The 14875-nt window shown below is 39.8% G+C and overlaps 2 protein-coding genes across 2 annotated transcripts in view; one reads left to right on the forward strand and one right to left on the reverse strand.

The window, feature by feature from the left end:
- LOC106172929 (alpha-1,6-mannosylglycoprotein 6-beta-N-acetylglucosaminyltransferase A) overlaps positions 1–14875 on the forward strand; it is a 379609-nt gene that overhangs the window by 324528 nt on the left and 40206 nt on the right. The gene's annotated exons all lie outside the window — the stretch shown is intronic.
- On the reverse strand, positions 5307–10247 carry LOC106157928 (uncharacterized). The gene is made up of 4 exons (XM_086996448.1): positions 10075–10247; positions 8792–8905; positions 8459–8575; positions 5307–5890 (listed from the first exon to the last, which is right to left on the reverse strand). Exons 1-4 carry the CDS (start codon positions 10166–10168, stop codon positions 5877–5879), a joined length of 339 nt encoding a protein of 112 aa, XP_086852574.1. The 5' UTR covers positions 10169–10247; the 3' UTR covers positions 5307–5876.

Below are 14875 nucleotides of genomic sequence, written 5' to 3' on the forward strand. Positions count from 1 at the left end.
AAGTAGCAATATTGTACAAAATGGCACTGAACACTTTTCTGAACTGACATTTTTCGGTGATCGTCATGATAGTTGAACACGTTGTTGGTCCCTTTTCCTCCCCTTATAGTCTATTACAGGTGGTTTTACAAGAGTTGAGATCATTAAAACCAAGTGTAATTCATAGGTATAAAATCGCTGCACTGGCACTAAAAACGAGGACATAATGAGTGTTTTTTGTCTTTCATACCATCACAGGAAAGATGATGGGGTGTCTTTCCGGCGGAACTTTTTGAACCAAATATACATAAAGATAATTAAGTTCTTCTATTGCGACGATTTTAGTATTTTTGCTAAACGTGCATTAGGGAAACCTACAGGTAACTTTCATTGTTAGATTTACATATTCTGTCTGAGTATGGGCAGGGGCAGATACATACTGTTTTGAAGGGGGCGTCCGGGTGTTTTGGGGGATTGACACTCACCCCCTTGGCGTCAGGTCTGGGGTTTTTTGGATGGCAAATGGCGTCATTTGGTATGGATTAGAACTTAAGAACTATTCGTTTTTTATCAGAAATCGAAAGGGGTCCGTAATCCACCACTGATGGGTGCATTCATAACAGCGATTATTAAAGTTATTCAAATATTCCAATTATTATTGGGTTATTTTAACCGTTTCAAACTTTTGTTCAAACAAGCAAAGACAAGATGATAAGTCCTATTAGACCCCTTCTACTGTGGTATGACCAAGGGTATCCATGCGAAAAACTTGATAGACAGAGACAGAGACAGAGACAATTAAAAATTCTCCTAAATTTAGTTACCATAAAAAAACTTTCTCCGTAACTGGTGTATAAATGCAATGGCAGGTGCATAAGAGGCGCTAGAATGCGGGGTATTAATGTTGCCTTTGTTTACTTCTGTAATATTTCTAATTTTTTAGATAAATACTTAAATTGATATTTCTGAAAGTTTGTGAATAGTCACTAAGAGTGCATTCCCATAGATTTAGACCAATTCATCTAGATCGATCGAATTTCAATTTGTGAATTTTGCGGGGCCGGTTCCACTTTCAGGCCTACCCAACTACACTGTACCAGACTCGGCACATAAGGATCCTGAATTAACCGGTATATCGGACCACACTACCCGTTTTCAAGATGTGTGTCAGATCGCATTTCGGAGTATCAGTCAGAACACCGACAAGATGAGCCCATGCTTAGACCTTAGACTGCCGCATTAATCTAATATAATGCAAAAAAGCCCTATCAAAAGTGGTTAAAGCATTCAAACCGAATGTCGTAAAGTCCCAATGAACCCCCTAGAGTACTCGAAAGTAAGAGTACAGTCTAAGGTTGTTCTAGGTGGTTTTCAAATTTATGCACCCGGTTTTAAAATCATATAGCGATTTTACGACAATCGTTTACTATCCAATCAAGGTGACAGCCGAGCGTGGATGAGCCCGCAGTCGTCCTACAAAATTTGTTCTGGGGTATCATACTCCGAAATGCGATCTGACACACACCTTGAAAACGGGTAGTGTGGTCCGATATACCGGTTAATGCAGGATCCTTATGTGCCGAATCTGGAAGTTAGGTAGGCCTGACTTTGCCACGGCCTTCTATGTGCATATAAAGTAATGACCGCACTTTAAGTTATCATGTTTACCTTCAGTTTCTCCCGTGGTAGTGGTTACCTCTGTACTTGTTATGGGTAGTGGTGTTGTCGTCATAACCATTGCAGTCACATCTTCAACTAACTTAGTGCTTACGTAGAAAATAAAGATGAGATTAAAAACCTGCGCCATGGTTGCACACCTCTCTCGCTCTCTTCACCTTGGCAAAGTGTATTTATAGTTCATTATAAACAGCTCAGATATAACCATTTGTTACTATGTTCCGATTGGCTCATCCTTCTTGCATTATCGCACTTTAATGTTAATTAAAAGAAAGTCAGGTGTTTATGCACGTACATTTGAAGAAACATCCATTAAAATATTATTGAAATAGGAATATGAAAAGGTGAGCAGTTCAGTAGGCGCGTGTCTTCATAAGGTCTATGGTCGTCATGGCGCCCTTCCTTGTCAATGTATACATCATGATTTTGTTATTTAACAGGGCAGAATAAGTCATCTAACGTGAAGCCAGGTGTCATCGAAGCACGGTTACAAGGTTTTCTGGTCGGTGACGGAACAGTACGAATATACATGTACATGTATTCCCCTTAAAGGCAGGCGCGGTTATTAAGACCTTAATAAAGCAAATTTTAGTTTTACAGGACATTTCAAGATTTTTTTTATAATTTAACTATACCATGTCAAAGATGAAAAATACGCCTGCGATAGTACAATCCATAACCGTTTTTCTCTCTTTCAGCTTATAGTTTTTGAGTCACTCTCGTCATGTGGATTGTTGGTGGTATATTCAACTCGTGATATGATTACAATCAATATTCTAATTAAAAACTCACAAACAAGTTTGTAAATCTTAATTTGCTTAACACGTTCATATTTAGCATTCCTTGATAACGAATGAGAAAGTTCCGGTGAAATTCATCCTTTTGTAAGGTTCGATTTTAGGTTCACAGATCGAGAAGAAGTGAGCAACAAGAGTCGTGGATTTCCAAACAGCTTTATTCCCACTACCTAACTTCTCCCTCTACCCACCACCTGTTCTATTTATATGTACCTTAATGTCTCATTATAATAATACTTTATAATAAATCTTACTAGGCGCGGGCGCCGCGACATCCTATAGTCTAGGCGCGGGCGCCGCGACATCCTAGGGGCGTGGGACATGCTAAGGGGCGCCATTCCAAGTAATTTTTTATCAGTTTTTTCCTATTTTGATGACTGATAAATGAAAATAAGGATTAAAATCTTGTTTTAATAACTTTAAATTATCTCTTTGATGTCATTGTGATATCAATTCATTAATGGAATTTGCCAGAGAAGCAAACAAAAACACATTGCCTATTCTATGCCATACGACTTCCATTAAAAGAGATATTTTGGATCTCCATATTTTCCAAATTATCGTCTGTAAAAGAGTTATACGCTCCACAAAAGACCCTCATGTCAGTTGCTATAGTCACAGTAATGGTCGCTGTTACGCCTGGCCTCTTCTGGCTGTTGCCAGCGCTCTCAAGCGGCAAGGAATTGCTTGGGGTAGGTTTTTAGAGTTCAATCTGGAATAATATTCCAGGCATCGGTCTAAAAGTGTCCAATCTGGTCCAGTCTTGTTGTAGGACATGTAGGCAGTTGATTCGTCGAGTAATGGCCTACCGAAATATTGTCTATGTGGTTCAAATGTGGCGATTTTGATGACCAGGGTAGCTGCTCATTCCCTTGGTTCTGTAAGTTATCTGCTATTAAAAGTGCTCTGTGTGAACCTGCAACCTCACCGTGCAACCTAAAATTGTTCCTAAGGTGCCCCTATCAAATGATAGTCAAGTGGTTCCGAGATTATTCCTTAATTTGATCTGGTTCAGGTTTTCGTCGATGACTACCATTGGTGTTTTGGCACCAATGTGGTATCCACTCCAAATACTGACGCTGCCAATCACCCTTTTCACTTAAGACCCGGCATATGCTTCGTCGTAGGCCTCTTCTGGATATCTGTAAACTCTGTTTTGACTAATTGGGCGGTACAGGTGAAATCTGACCTCAATAAAGAAAGCCATGCAGTTTCAGTGTTCTACCCAGAAACGGTCATGGCCCCCAATTCATTAGAGAAACAGACGACGATGTTTTGCTGTTTACAGTAGGTGCCTCGGAGGTCGTTTGGTGTTTTTACCTGCTTAACCCAGTTTGGTGTTCGCTAAGGGCTTTGAAAAACGCATTTTGGTGGCAATTTATCCCTCGTTCTGAACGGACTTAGTGTTTTTTGTTTGGTTGCAGCAGCGTATCCCGAAAGACAGTGGGTCTTGTACCCTGTAGGTATGATTTTGATACACTGGGGGTGACCTCTGTGTAGGTACATCAGTCTGGTCATTACTCTATAAAACTGTGGGGACCGTTCTGTTTGGCGCTATGATCTGTCTGGTAATGTCTGTCTTTTTTGCGCCATTCTGCCATAGATTTAAACATTTGTAATGCACTACTTGACTCATCTTCCGCACTGCAAAACTGACCGCTTGCATGCAAAATTTCAAATTCTTCTATGCAGTAGTTGTCGACATATGGATACTTTTTTGACAGAACCAAGCTTTGCCTAAGCCAAGCTTTGACCAGCCCAAAGGAACAGTACCCAATTAAATCACTGCATATTACATAATGTAGCAGCGCAACAGACATGAAAGTCAGTTAATTGGTAGCGACACACCTGACTACACAGTTCTCCATTCACAAATCTTATATGAGATCGGAGTTTTTTGAAAAAAGAACGCATTTTTACCTAGGTATACCTTCGAAACTGAAATATTCCATATTAAATGTCAAGTCTGTAATTGTGTTTGCAGCGCCGAAATCCTACCGCAATGGGCGCATCCTCACATTACCCTTACAAGATTAGGAGATGATGACCTCGATTAGATGAAATGAGCGTTTTTTATAAATAAAGCCTACCAAAGTACTTAACTTAAGCTTACAAAAGAGGGGTAGCGTGCAGTGCACATCACTCAGTGATAATTATGATCAATTTTTCCAAAAAGAATGCGTTAACATGTGCGTTAACAGTCGAGCTTCCAGTCCCGTGGACTTTAAAGTCATAATAACTCTTCGTTTCAAATGGCAAAAAATTGGATTTTCCTGGAGTTAACGGCAATTTTCCCGTACTTACCTTTGGTCAACGACTCCATTCCTGCATTCAAAGTTAGTCCAGGTTTTTTCCTAAAAGTATGTTTTTTTTGTTAATATCTCTTAAGAGATTTAAACAGACGGAGCCCTCTCTGGCATTGCATTGCAAAGTAACTCGATATCGAGCGAGATTTTCCGGTGACCTACTTAAAACCGCGGGAAAAGCAGACAGCAACAACACTTTATAACAATAATATAAAATTAAAAAAAAAAAGATATATTGGTCTTATTGCTCAAAATGCATTAATATCTAAAATGTGTGCTGTTATGGACTTTTCGTTATCCAACGCACTGTACAAAAACTTGCAACTTACGTCTGAGGATTGCATCACGCGTCTGCTTTCTTATGCTGCCCTTTGTTGCTTTGGTCTCGAATGAACGCGAGAATCCGCTTGACACCCCAACGTCATTGGCAACGGATGCCTTGACGACCGGGAAGAAAGGCATCTAAAGCCCGATTGACAAGCACAGATTTTAATTTTACTACAATAACAGCCGTTGTAGTGGTAAAATGCAATATAATATATTTCCATGCGTTGTTTACAATGTATTTCTTGCAGAATTTTGAATCTCAAAGGAAGAGTTATTATTGTTTTAACAAGTCGGCGTATTACAAAACACGAACACAAGCAAATAAAAAAATTGTGATAATGTTGTATGTATGCATGTTAGTAGGTTATACCACTCCTAAATGCACATGTTAGGCCTACGTATCGACATTTCTTTGAATAATGAAAAACATACTTGAAATTTAATGTGGATATTTTTTCAAATCATTCTTCATCGATTTTTATCCTGTTTTTGAAAGCAAATCATTTTTGAAAGCAAATAATCAAATCGTTTTTAGGAAACTTTTAATAACCTCTTAATTATTAAGCAAACATGGAGGTGACCACGGCTGATTCAAGTCATAAAACAATCAGTAAAAGCGCCTGATCTGGATTTCAGTAATTTCCCATTCATCATCTGTGAAAGAGTTAAACGCCCCACATAAGACGCTCAGTGCGTAGTCACAGTAACGGTCAGTTGTGCAACGGTCAGTCTGGTCGCATCTGGCCGCTACCGGGGCTCTCAAGCGCCGTGGCATTCCTTTTGACAGGTCTCATGGAGTATGAGCTGGAATCAAATTTCAAGCATCAGTATATTTTCAATAGGAAAATGGTTTGATTAGTTTAAGGCACAGTTCGCTACGGAAGACCACATTAATGCCAATGATGCCGCAAAAGCATGTATTTTGAAAGGTATGAATTATGTCAGAGATTCAAGTGTGTAAAGCCTGGGTCACACTGCGCTTGCAACCTTTTGGCAACCTCTTTGCAACCTCAGTCGCAAGGAGGTTGCCATAGGTTTTAAAGTGGTCGCATAAGGTTGTTAACAGGTCGCCTGCGATCGTTGACACATGAAGGCCATTTTTTGTGCACCGACAACCAGTGCGACTAAAAATGAAAATTATCGGTATCCTAAAGGTTGCCTATCGGTCTTTTCTTGATTGTCAGTAGGTTGCTATAACCAGTATAATACCATTTGCAACTGCACGGTCGATTGACAGTATTTAGTCGACTGGTCGCTTACAAGTTTTTTACCACCAGTCGCAAATAGTCGGCAGCAGATCGCTAGAAGGTTGCAGTGGTAACTGCATGGTCGATTGACGGTCTTTAGTCTCTTGGTCGCTTACAGGTTTTTTACCGATCGCAGGCGTTCGGAAATATGTCGCAGGAAGGTTGCAAGCGACTGCAATAGAATAGGCGTAGGATGGTGGTCTATTTGGGCAAAGACTTTTTTCATAATTTGTTATGTAAGCCTTCTAAATATCAAGGTCATAAATTCTAATATTTTAGAAAAAAAAAACATAAATTGCATTTGTTGGCAATATTTAATATCAATTGCCAAGGCTTTCATATACCAGGTATTTCACACTTGTACGAACCCCCCCCCCCCAAAAAAAAGTGATCCTAAAAGCAATGTACGATTTTTTGACGCTACTTTTATTTATTTTATCATTTTGCGAAAATCAAACGTAAAATGCCGAAAACCTCAATTATATATCGCTGTATGTTATTTAAAATTTGCAAAGCCATATTATCAGAGTAAACAATGAAACAAATACACGAATGCAGAAAAAACGGAAAATAAAAGCAATTTAATCAGCAAGGTATAACTGCTATTTAATATCGTAATTTAAACAATCAAAATTATCCACAAATAATTGAACAAATCGTAAAATGTGTCCAATAGACTTTAATAAAAATAGTTTCAACACAAACAATTTAACATCTTCCCAGTGCTTGGTACCCTCACTACAAAAAGTACACGATGCGCATGACTTGTCACGATTTAATTACGTTGTATTGTAAGTGGCAAACGCCTAGGGTTAAAAAGACAAAGGGAAAACCACACATTCGGTTGCAAATCAGTTGCAAAGTAGTCGGCGACCTGTTAGCAACCGGTTGGATACCACAAGTAGGTTTGTCGGTCGCCAGGAGGTTATCGGTGCTGCACCGTAAACCGGTGCGACCGGTTATTAAACCAGAGTTCTTTTGGAAACCACTTGGCGAGTTGTTGCAACCGGTTGCCGACCTTTTTGCAACCGGTGACAGATGCAAGTCGCAAAGAGGTTTTTTGTTCAGTGTGACCGTAACTGCACAGGCCATGCGACCTCAAAGAGACCAAGTATTTGACCAAGAAAATATTAAAGAGTATAATGAGATTAATAAAGATTTAAACGTATGCAAGTTTATGTTTTTATTTTCGAGTTTTTTTTTTACTCTTTTTCCTTCTTAGGTAAGCAAAGCCAATTATTATAGCAGTCCCCTCTTTTTGAAAAGGAGTCGTTTTACTAGAGCATTTTTGTATTTTGAGAGGGGAATATATGGGAAAGCAGCTACTGTCACAAGTATATTCATGTATATTCTGGGTGATCTTGCTGCTGCCAGTTGGCAAGCGATTGCTGCAGTCCTGCAACCGGTTTTCGGTCACCAAGTGGTTGCAGACAGGTTGTTTATCGCTCGTCAAACAGTGTGCGACTTGTAACCTATAACTTGAAGATGTCTACAAGAGGTTGCAGATACCATACTGCAACCTTGTTGCAACCGGTTTGCGACTGCTTGCCGATCAAAATTGGCCATAGCTTCTTAATTAGCTTGCAAAGTGATCGCAAGCGACCGCCAGATTTTGTGGTTGCAAAAAGGTTGCAAAAAGGTCGCAAGTGCAGTGTGACCGGGCCTTAAGGTAGCAACATTACGGAAGAGGTATTTATCTAGTCTTAAAGCACGTGCTACATAAAGGGAAGTCATCACAGGTATAGATGGAACATGGTTTGAAACGTATAAGCATACTGTTAGTGTTATTAACAGGATGTATGAAAAGGTTCATAACATATTAGTGTCCGACAAGAGACGTTCCTCCAAACTAGTGTGCAAGTTTAATTTCACCAATTCACAATATAGGAACTGCACAATATAGGAACGACCTTAATTGTCTGGGTGGTACGCCTCCTCAAGAAGCTAGGGGGGTAATTAACAAGCGTGTGTTGATAAACTCTTTTCACTGATTGCACTTCAAGAATGTGTTGCTGAATAATATTACTGACAATGCACTCTTGCCACAGCTCGTTTACACGTCAATACATGGCTAAAAAGGCAAAGAAAAAGCGAATCCCGCTGCAGAGAGTATTTCGATACTTACGCATGTCACAATATGGCCCAGTATAACCCGGCGGACAGACACATTTGAATGACTCCGCTGTCTCCACACAGGTGCCTCCGTTTGGGCATGTGACATAATCACAATTGAGCAGGACATCTGCAAAACAAATGGAATGTAAAAACAAAATATCCGTCTGTCACATGAATTAAGAAAAATATAACGGAGGTTTCCAATAAGCATGCATATAAACATTATCATGGAAATTTTATTGTACATTAACTCCCCACAGATTTCGTTTTTGACCTGACTCATACCAAAACGGCACCAGGTGAAACCTAGCTCTCTCCATGGAGACGGCAATTGTGTACTTACGCTTTTCACAATATTCCCCTTGTTGTTTTGGAGGACAGATACACATGTAGTTTTCATCTGTTTCCTGACATAAACCTCCGTTCTGGCAAGGATTTGAATTACATCCGCTGACGTCTGCAAAATAATAATAAAAACTTAATAAATAAATAACAAAGCACAGATCCTTTGGGCAGCTTGTCTTTGTTTATAGTTTTAATGATGTTTATTATTCATAGTTTTTTTTTTGTTAAAATTCTGCTTAAGACACACACAATGTTTGCCAGATCATTCCACTCAAACATGCAATGAAGATCAAGAAAATCATGAAAAAAAATCGTATTGATTATCTATGCACTATCATTATGTCTCGTTTTCATTTTAAGCTACGGCAAACTTTTTGACAAATTTTGAAAACCGTTAATCAGTAGGGCACAATATTATCGTAGGTTACCTTGCACAGTTTCCGTGCGGGGATTGTTCGGTGGACTTGCGGTAATCGTGATAATGTTTGAACCTGTTGTAGATATCTTTTCCTTTCAGCTTTGGTGGTTTTAGGAGGCATAACAATAGGATCTTTTGCTGTCACGATTTGAAGTTTTGCGCTTCCTCGTTGTGACCACATGTGTGCTAAAATCGTAATGATCTGCACCGAAAAACGTTCATTTCTTGAATGAAGCCGCACAGAAGGCGTACAGCAACTGCACTGAGACTGAAAGGGCTCAATACGATCACTTTTAAACAGAGAAGTCGATTTTTTCCCTTCGTAATCTCAATGACATGTCGGCTGAATGACGTGGCAACCGCACGTGATGTAAATTAAACGTTGCCCGCACTGAAAATGGTTAACAATTTCATCGTACAACGTGATGAATTATTATTATTATAAGTATTCGTATTATTATTATTGTTTGTATCAGTAGTAGTTGTTGTAGTCATGGTAGTTGATTAGATATAACTTTATATTGTCACTGTTTTATATTCTGATGAGCCGTAGGGCTTAACGGTTTAATAAATTGAAATTGAAACGTCTGTGGCAAATATAATCCACGCTTGAGATAAACTTTTCTTGAAGTTTGCGAATTTTTACAATAAAGCACATTAGCTGTAACGAATGGCTACATGCAACGTGCATGGTAGGGAGGGCAGCATCCGATTCGTTAGAATGCGTGAAGTACTGGTAATTGCTTTTATTGACTTCTGTCAAATGTGAATTTTGACAGTGGATAGCTCCACTTGGCCAAGGCCTTCTATGTGTATACAAACAAATGACCACATTTACACTATGTACATTACATTGTGTTTACCTTCAGGTTCTCCCGTCATAGTCATTGCAGTCACATCTTCAGCTAACTTAATGCTTACGTAGAAAATAAAGATGAGATTAAAAACCTGCGCCATGGTTGCACTCAGCGTCTCTCCCTCTCTGCGTCTCGGCAAAACGGATTTTATAGCGCATTCAAGAGCTTATACGAAGATCAAGGACATCTCTGGAAAACCACCTCAAATATAACCAACCACAATTACATGTATATACCGTTGAATCATCCTTACGTAACATTACCACACATTTATATTAATTAAAAGAAAATGAGACATTCAAGCACTTGCATAAAAAAAATTATTGAAATAAAAATAAGAATAAAGTGAGTCGCTCAGTTGGGGCGTGTCTTATCGTGGTCTACGGCAGAGTACGTCATCTAGAGTGAGGCTAGGCATTATCCAAGCCCAGACAATGGAGATTTTCCGGTCGGTGACGGAACGGTTCGAATATATTCCATTTAAGGCATAAAATGTGCATATGTACTTTACCACATTTTTACAGGGAATTTTATCATTTTCCATTAATCATTAAACTATAGCAAAAACCGTGTACGGAAGTATGACTCTTACCCATTTTTCTCTAAGTTTATAGTTTTTGACGCACTCACTGTCTGTTAGTTTTTCTCAACAGTTTTAGACCCCATTCCCACAGATTTTAGATCGATCTATCCCCGTGGGAGTCTCACTAGATTACTGTCAGCTAGCCTGCTTAAATGTCTGTCCCGCCTACTAAAAGCTGTAAGGGGGTAATTAACTACCGTGCGCGCTCGGCTGATAGCAATTTAGCGTGAATCCCCAGGGAGTTAGGTCGATCTAGAGCCCATTCCCATAGATTTTAGATCGATCTATCCCTGTGGGGAGTCTCACTAGATTACTGTCAGCTTAGCCGGCTTAAGCGTCTGTTCCACCTACTAAAAGCTGTAAGGGGGTAATTAACTATGGTGTGCGCTCGGCTGACTGCAATTTAGCGTGAACCCCCAGGGAGTTAGGTCGATCTAAATCTAAATCTCTGGATCGATCTAAATCTCTGCTGTGTAAAGGTCTTCAACGTAATGTGCAATGTCTGTTCTTCAAGAATGACGTGCGTTTACAGATATGCCTGGCAAAGCAGGCTTTATATGTTTTGATTCCGGACACGTACACCACTAGCCCCCTTTGATAACGTCATAAAGCCGACAATGGCAAATGAGTCTCTTAGACCCCATTTCCATAGATTTTAGATCGATCTATCCCTGTGGGGAGTCTCACTAGATTACTGTCAGCTTAGCCGGCTTAAGCGTCTGTCCCGCCTACTAAAAGCTGTAAAGGGGTAATTAACTATGGTGCGCGCGCGGCTGACTGCAATTTAGCGTGAACCCCCAGGGAGTTAGGTCGATCTAAATCTCTGGGAATGCACCCTTACAGGGTGTAAAAGGTAGCAGTCGCTCAGTCGCCAGGAGCGGGTTAATGGCGACTTGGGCGACCTGGGCGCTTTTAGCTGACATAGCCAGAGAACAAGCATGAAATAAACCTTTCAGCACACGGAACGTTTAGTAATCTTTTACTAAATCTAGATGTAAATAAGTTTACAAACTGAAGGTACAGGTTTTTGTATATATTTCAATATATAAAACAATTCAGCAAACTAAAACGACATAGTTAAATTCTACGACGATGCTGCGTCTTCACACAAAATTCTTGTCGGTAAAACGATGCGCTTGGGATTGATTCTTTTGCCTATCATCAAAGTAGGGCCTCCGAATTCCCTTTGGGACCCGGTATTGTGGCAGTTTTATTATGTTTGGAGCTCATACATTATAATTACTTTTTAAAGTCTATTAATTAATTATTGTCCATGATATTAATGGCGCGGTGAGCAGTGCATTGTGTGTAAAATTGATTGTGGTAGCAGCGTCGCACTCCTACCACAATGGCCGCAATCTATGGTAATAAACTGCCTTTTTACTGGGTCGCTAGTAGATGATAATATAGTGATACGTTTTTTAAAAAAATAAATATAGCCTATCAAAAAGAACCGTATCAATGCTAACAAATAGAGGGACAGCTTACAGAACGCGCACATCTTGAAATTAAAATGGTGATCATTTTCCCTAAAAGAATGCACTGCGCTGACAGACACTCTTCTAGTCCCGGTGACCTTAACAAGTCGGAGAATTACAAAACATGAGCCTTTCCTTGCTCAAAAAAATTTTCAAAATTGTTGTGAATGTTGAACCGGTCACCCTATTGTATGTATATAGGTAATCAGGATGTACCTGCTCAAATGCACAAGTACCGCATCGATACGTTTTGAATAATGACATAATCTTTACAAACATTCAGTATTTACTAAAGCACTTACGCTTCAAGAGCTCAATACACACGACTGCATGCTGACCATATAACCTTATCTAACAGGGGCCGCTAGTAAAGCCTGTTATAAATTATAAGAAGAGACAATTTAGTAACAGACCAGTAGCTGTCCTCAGTATGCCGAGCGTTGGAGAGTAACAGTGCACAAAAGGTAAATGTTCCCGTGCATTTGAAATTTGAACGACTGAGATATTTCACTCCATGGAAAATGTGAGAAAAAGTGCAAGAGTAAGCTGGCATTTTAATAGTGGTTCAAGTCAACAGAAGCATGCTGGCTGACTCGGTAATAACTATGGCATCAATCTTTAGGTTCTGTCATACCAGCATAGAGAAGACCGTATGAATATTGTATGTGCCATCGATTATACGCACAATTATTAGCTTATGAAATCACCCTGTCTAGAGTATTAAAACGAACTCATTCAGCAGCGTATGCAATTGTTTTTAAAATGCTCAAAACATTTCACATCCCCTCGGGTATGCGAACGTGCACCAACGCTTGCCTGCGTACTCAATACGTTTTAGACGTGAGTCTAACACCCCCCTTGTGATTGTGTACGTACAGTGTATGGGGAATTTTCTCATACATGTAAGTTAATGCTATACTTAAAAGGTGTGGCGGTGTTTTTAGCAATTCCTTTTGTTTGATATCAGCCACACGCCATGTTACGTGTCAAAAAAGGGGGCTAGTTTATATAGAGAGAACACAAACACTTCGCCGCGTCTGTCCACCATTCAATTTTTTATGGCCCCATTAAAAGGTCATTTAATAGCTTTATGATTCTTTAACCTAATCCAATGCCTGATTCCAAGTCCCACCCGTACCGGCACTGAACTGAGGTCTGGGACTACAGTTACCAAGTGCATCAACTCGTTTTTACTCTAGGGGAGGGAGGGAGGGGGAAGAAGGAGGGAAAGAGAGGAGAGGCTTCCAGTTTTCATCCAAATGTGGTGACTAGAGCTGCAAATGGGTGACAAAACCGAAAGTGAAGTTTATCTACTCCTCCGGATCAGGTGTTTATTTGTTTATTTATGAATTTTTGCTCCTAAAAAATCATACAATCATGTTATTCACGTACATACTCATAATTGTCCGAGAAAAGTTCCCGTGAAGTCTTGGTCGAAGGCATTAAGTATGGTTTATTACGTTTTATGATATACAGAACAGAACATGTTGTAAGGATGTAGCCACATCAACCTATCACCCCATTTCCATAGATTTTTAAATCGATCTATCCCTGTGGGGAGTCTCACTAGATTACTGTCAGCTTGGCCGGCTTAAGCGTCTGTCCCGCCTACTAAAAGCTGTAAGGGGGGTAATTAACTATGGTGCCTGCTCGGCTGACTGCAATTTAGCGTGAACCCCCAGGGAGTTAGGTCGATCTAAAACTTAATCTTTAGATCGATCTAAGACCCCATTTCCAGAGATTAGATCGATCTACTTTAGATCGACCTAACTCCCTGGGGGTTCACGCTAAATAGCCGTCAGCCGGGCGGACACGAAAGCTAATTGACCCCTTACAGCTTGTAGTAGGCGGGACGGACATTTACGCCGGATTATCTGACAGTAATCTAGTGAGACTCCCCGCGGGGATAGATCGATCTAAAAGCTCTGGGAATACAGCCTAAATCTCTGGGAAAACACCCTATGGTAGATAATAGCCAGCAATTAACACCTCTAACTAAAATAATAACTAATGCCTCATCAAAATTAAAGATCTTTTAAAAGTATAGAGTGGCCGCTGTAATATTTGTGTTTTTATTCCAGTTCAAATGAAAGTCCATTAAATGTATGAAAGTGAAAAATTCTACATGTATATGCGTTCCTCGCTTGGTATGCCAAAGTGAACCGTGGCGTGACACGAAGGTTCCATGCACAGGCCGCCCTACCCCAACCGTTCCCCGGGGCCCGTTAATTTGATAATGCATTGAGGAAATTTTTTCTTCATCAAGATACGTATGTATGATATGTATGTTCCCCTTGTTGCTTTACGGAATTTGCTGGTGATATAAAGACAAAAGTAATATTGTTTAACGGAAGAAAATGCAGCTCGAGGCACGGTCATGCACCGACACCGAGCCATAAAGACTTTAATGTGATTTCATTCTAAGACCGTGACAACACTTTGTGGTAAGGGAAGGTTTTTACAGTTAACTTAGAGATTAAGCTGCCTATGAATTTCAATTTGGTGAAAGGCTGGTGTTGATAAACCTTATCATTCTATTTGAATAACACAATTAACTTGGAACAACGTGGCCCACGATAATATTTTTACAGCTGATAGTAGGACAATTTGCACCAGCAGATAAAGGATTTTGCTAAGATGGGCGGTACATGTACACAAGGATAAAAAAGAATACTTCGCTTTGATAGGTACGTAAATATGAAGGTATGACAATTTCAAAAAGTACATGTATAATTTATACCCGGTA

Source organism: Lingula anatina, chromosome 10 (assembly GCF_051362555.1).
Source record: "Lingula anatina isolate TDL-2025a chromosome 10, LinAna3.0, whole genome shotgun sequence".
Taxonomy (NCBI): domain Eukaryota; kingdom Metazoa; phylum Brachiopoda; class Lingulata; order Lingulida; family Lingulidae; genus Lingula; species Lingula anatina.

Bases quoted from the DNA above. Each gene is read 5' to 3' on its own strand.
- LOC106157928 (XM_086996448.1), bottom strand. From the start codon at position 10,168: ATGGCGCAGGTTTTTAATCTCATCTTTATTTTCTACGTAAGCATTAAG. The intron at 8,906-10,074 runs GTAAACACAATG...ATTATTTTGCAG, and splicing joins TATGACGGGAGAACCTGAAG to ACGTCAGCGGATGTAATTCA. The intron at 8,576-8,791 runs GTAAGTACACAA...TTTGTTTTGCAG, and splicing joins AGGGGAATATTGTGAAAAGC to ATGTCCTGCTCAATTGTGAT.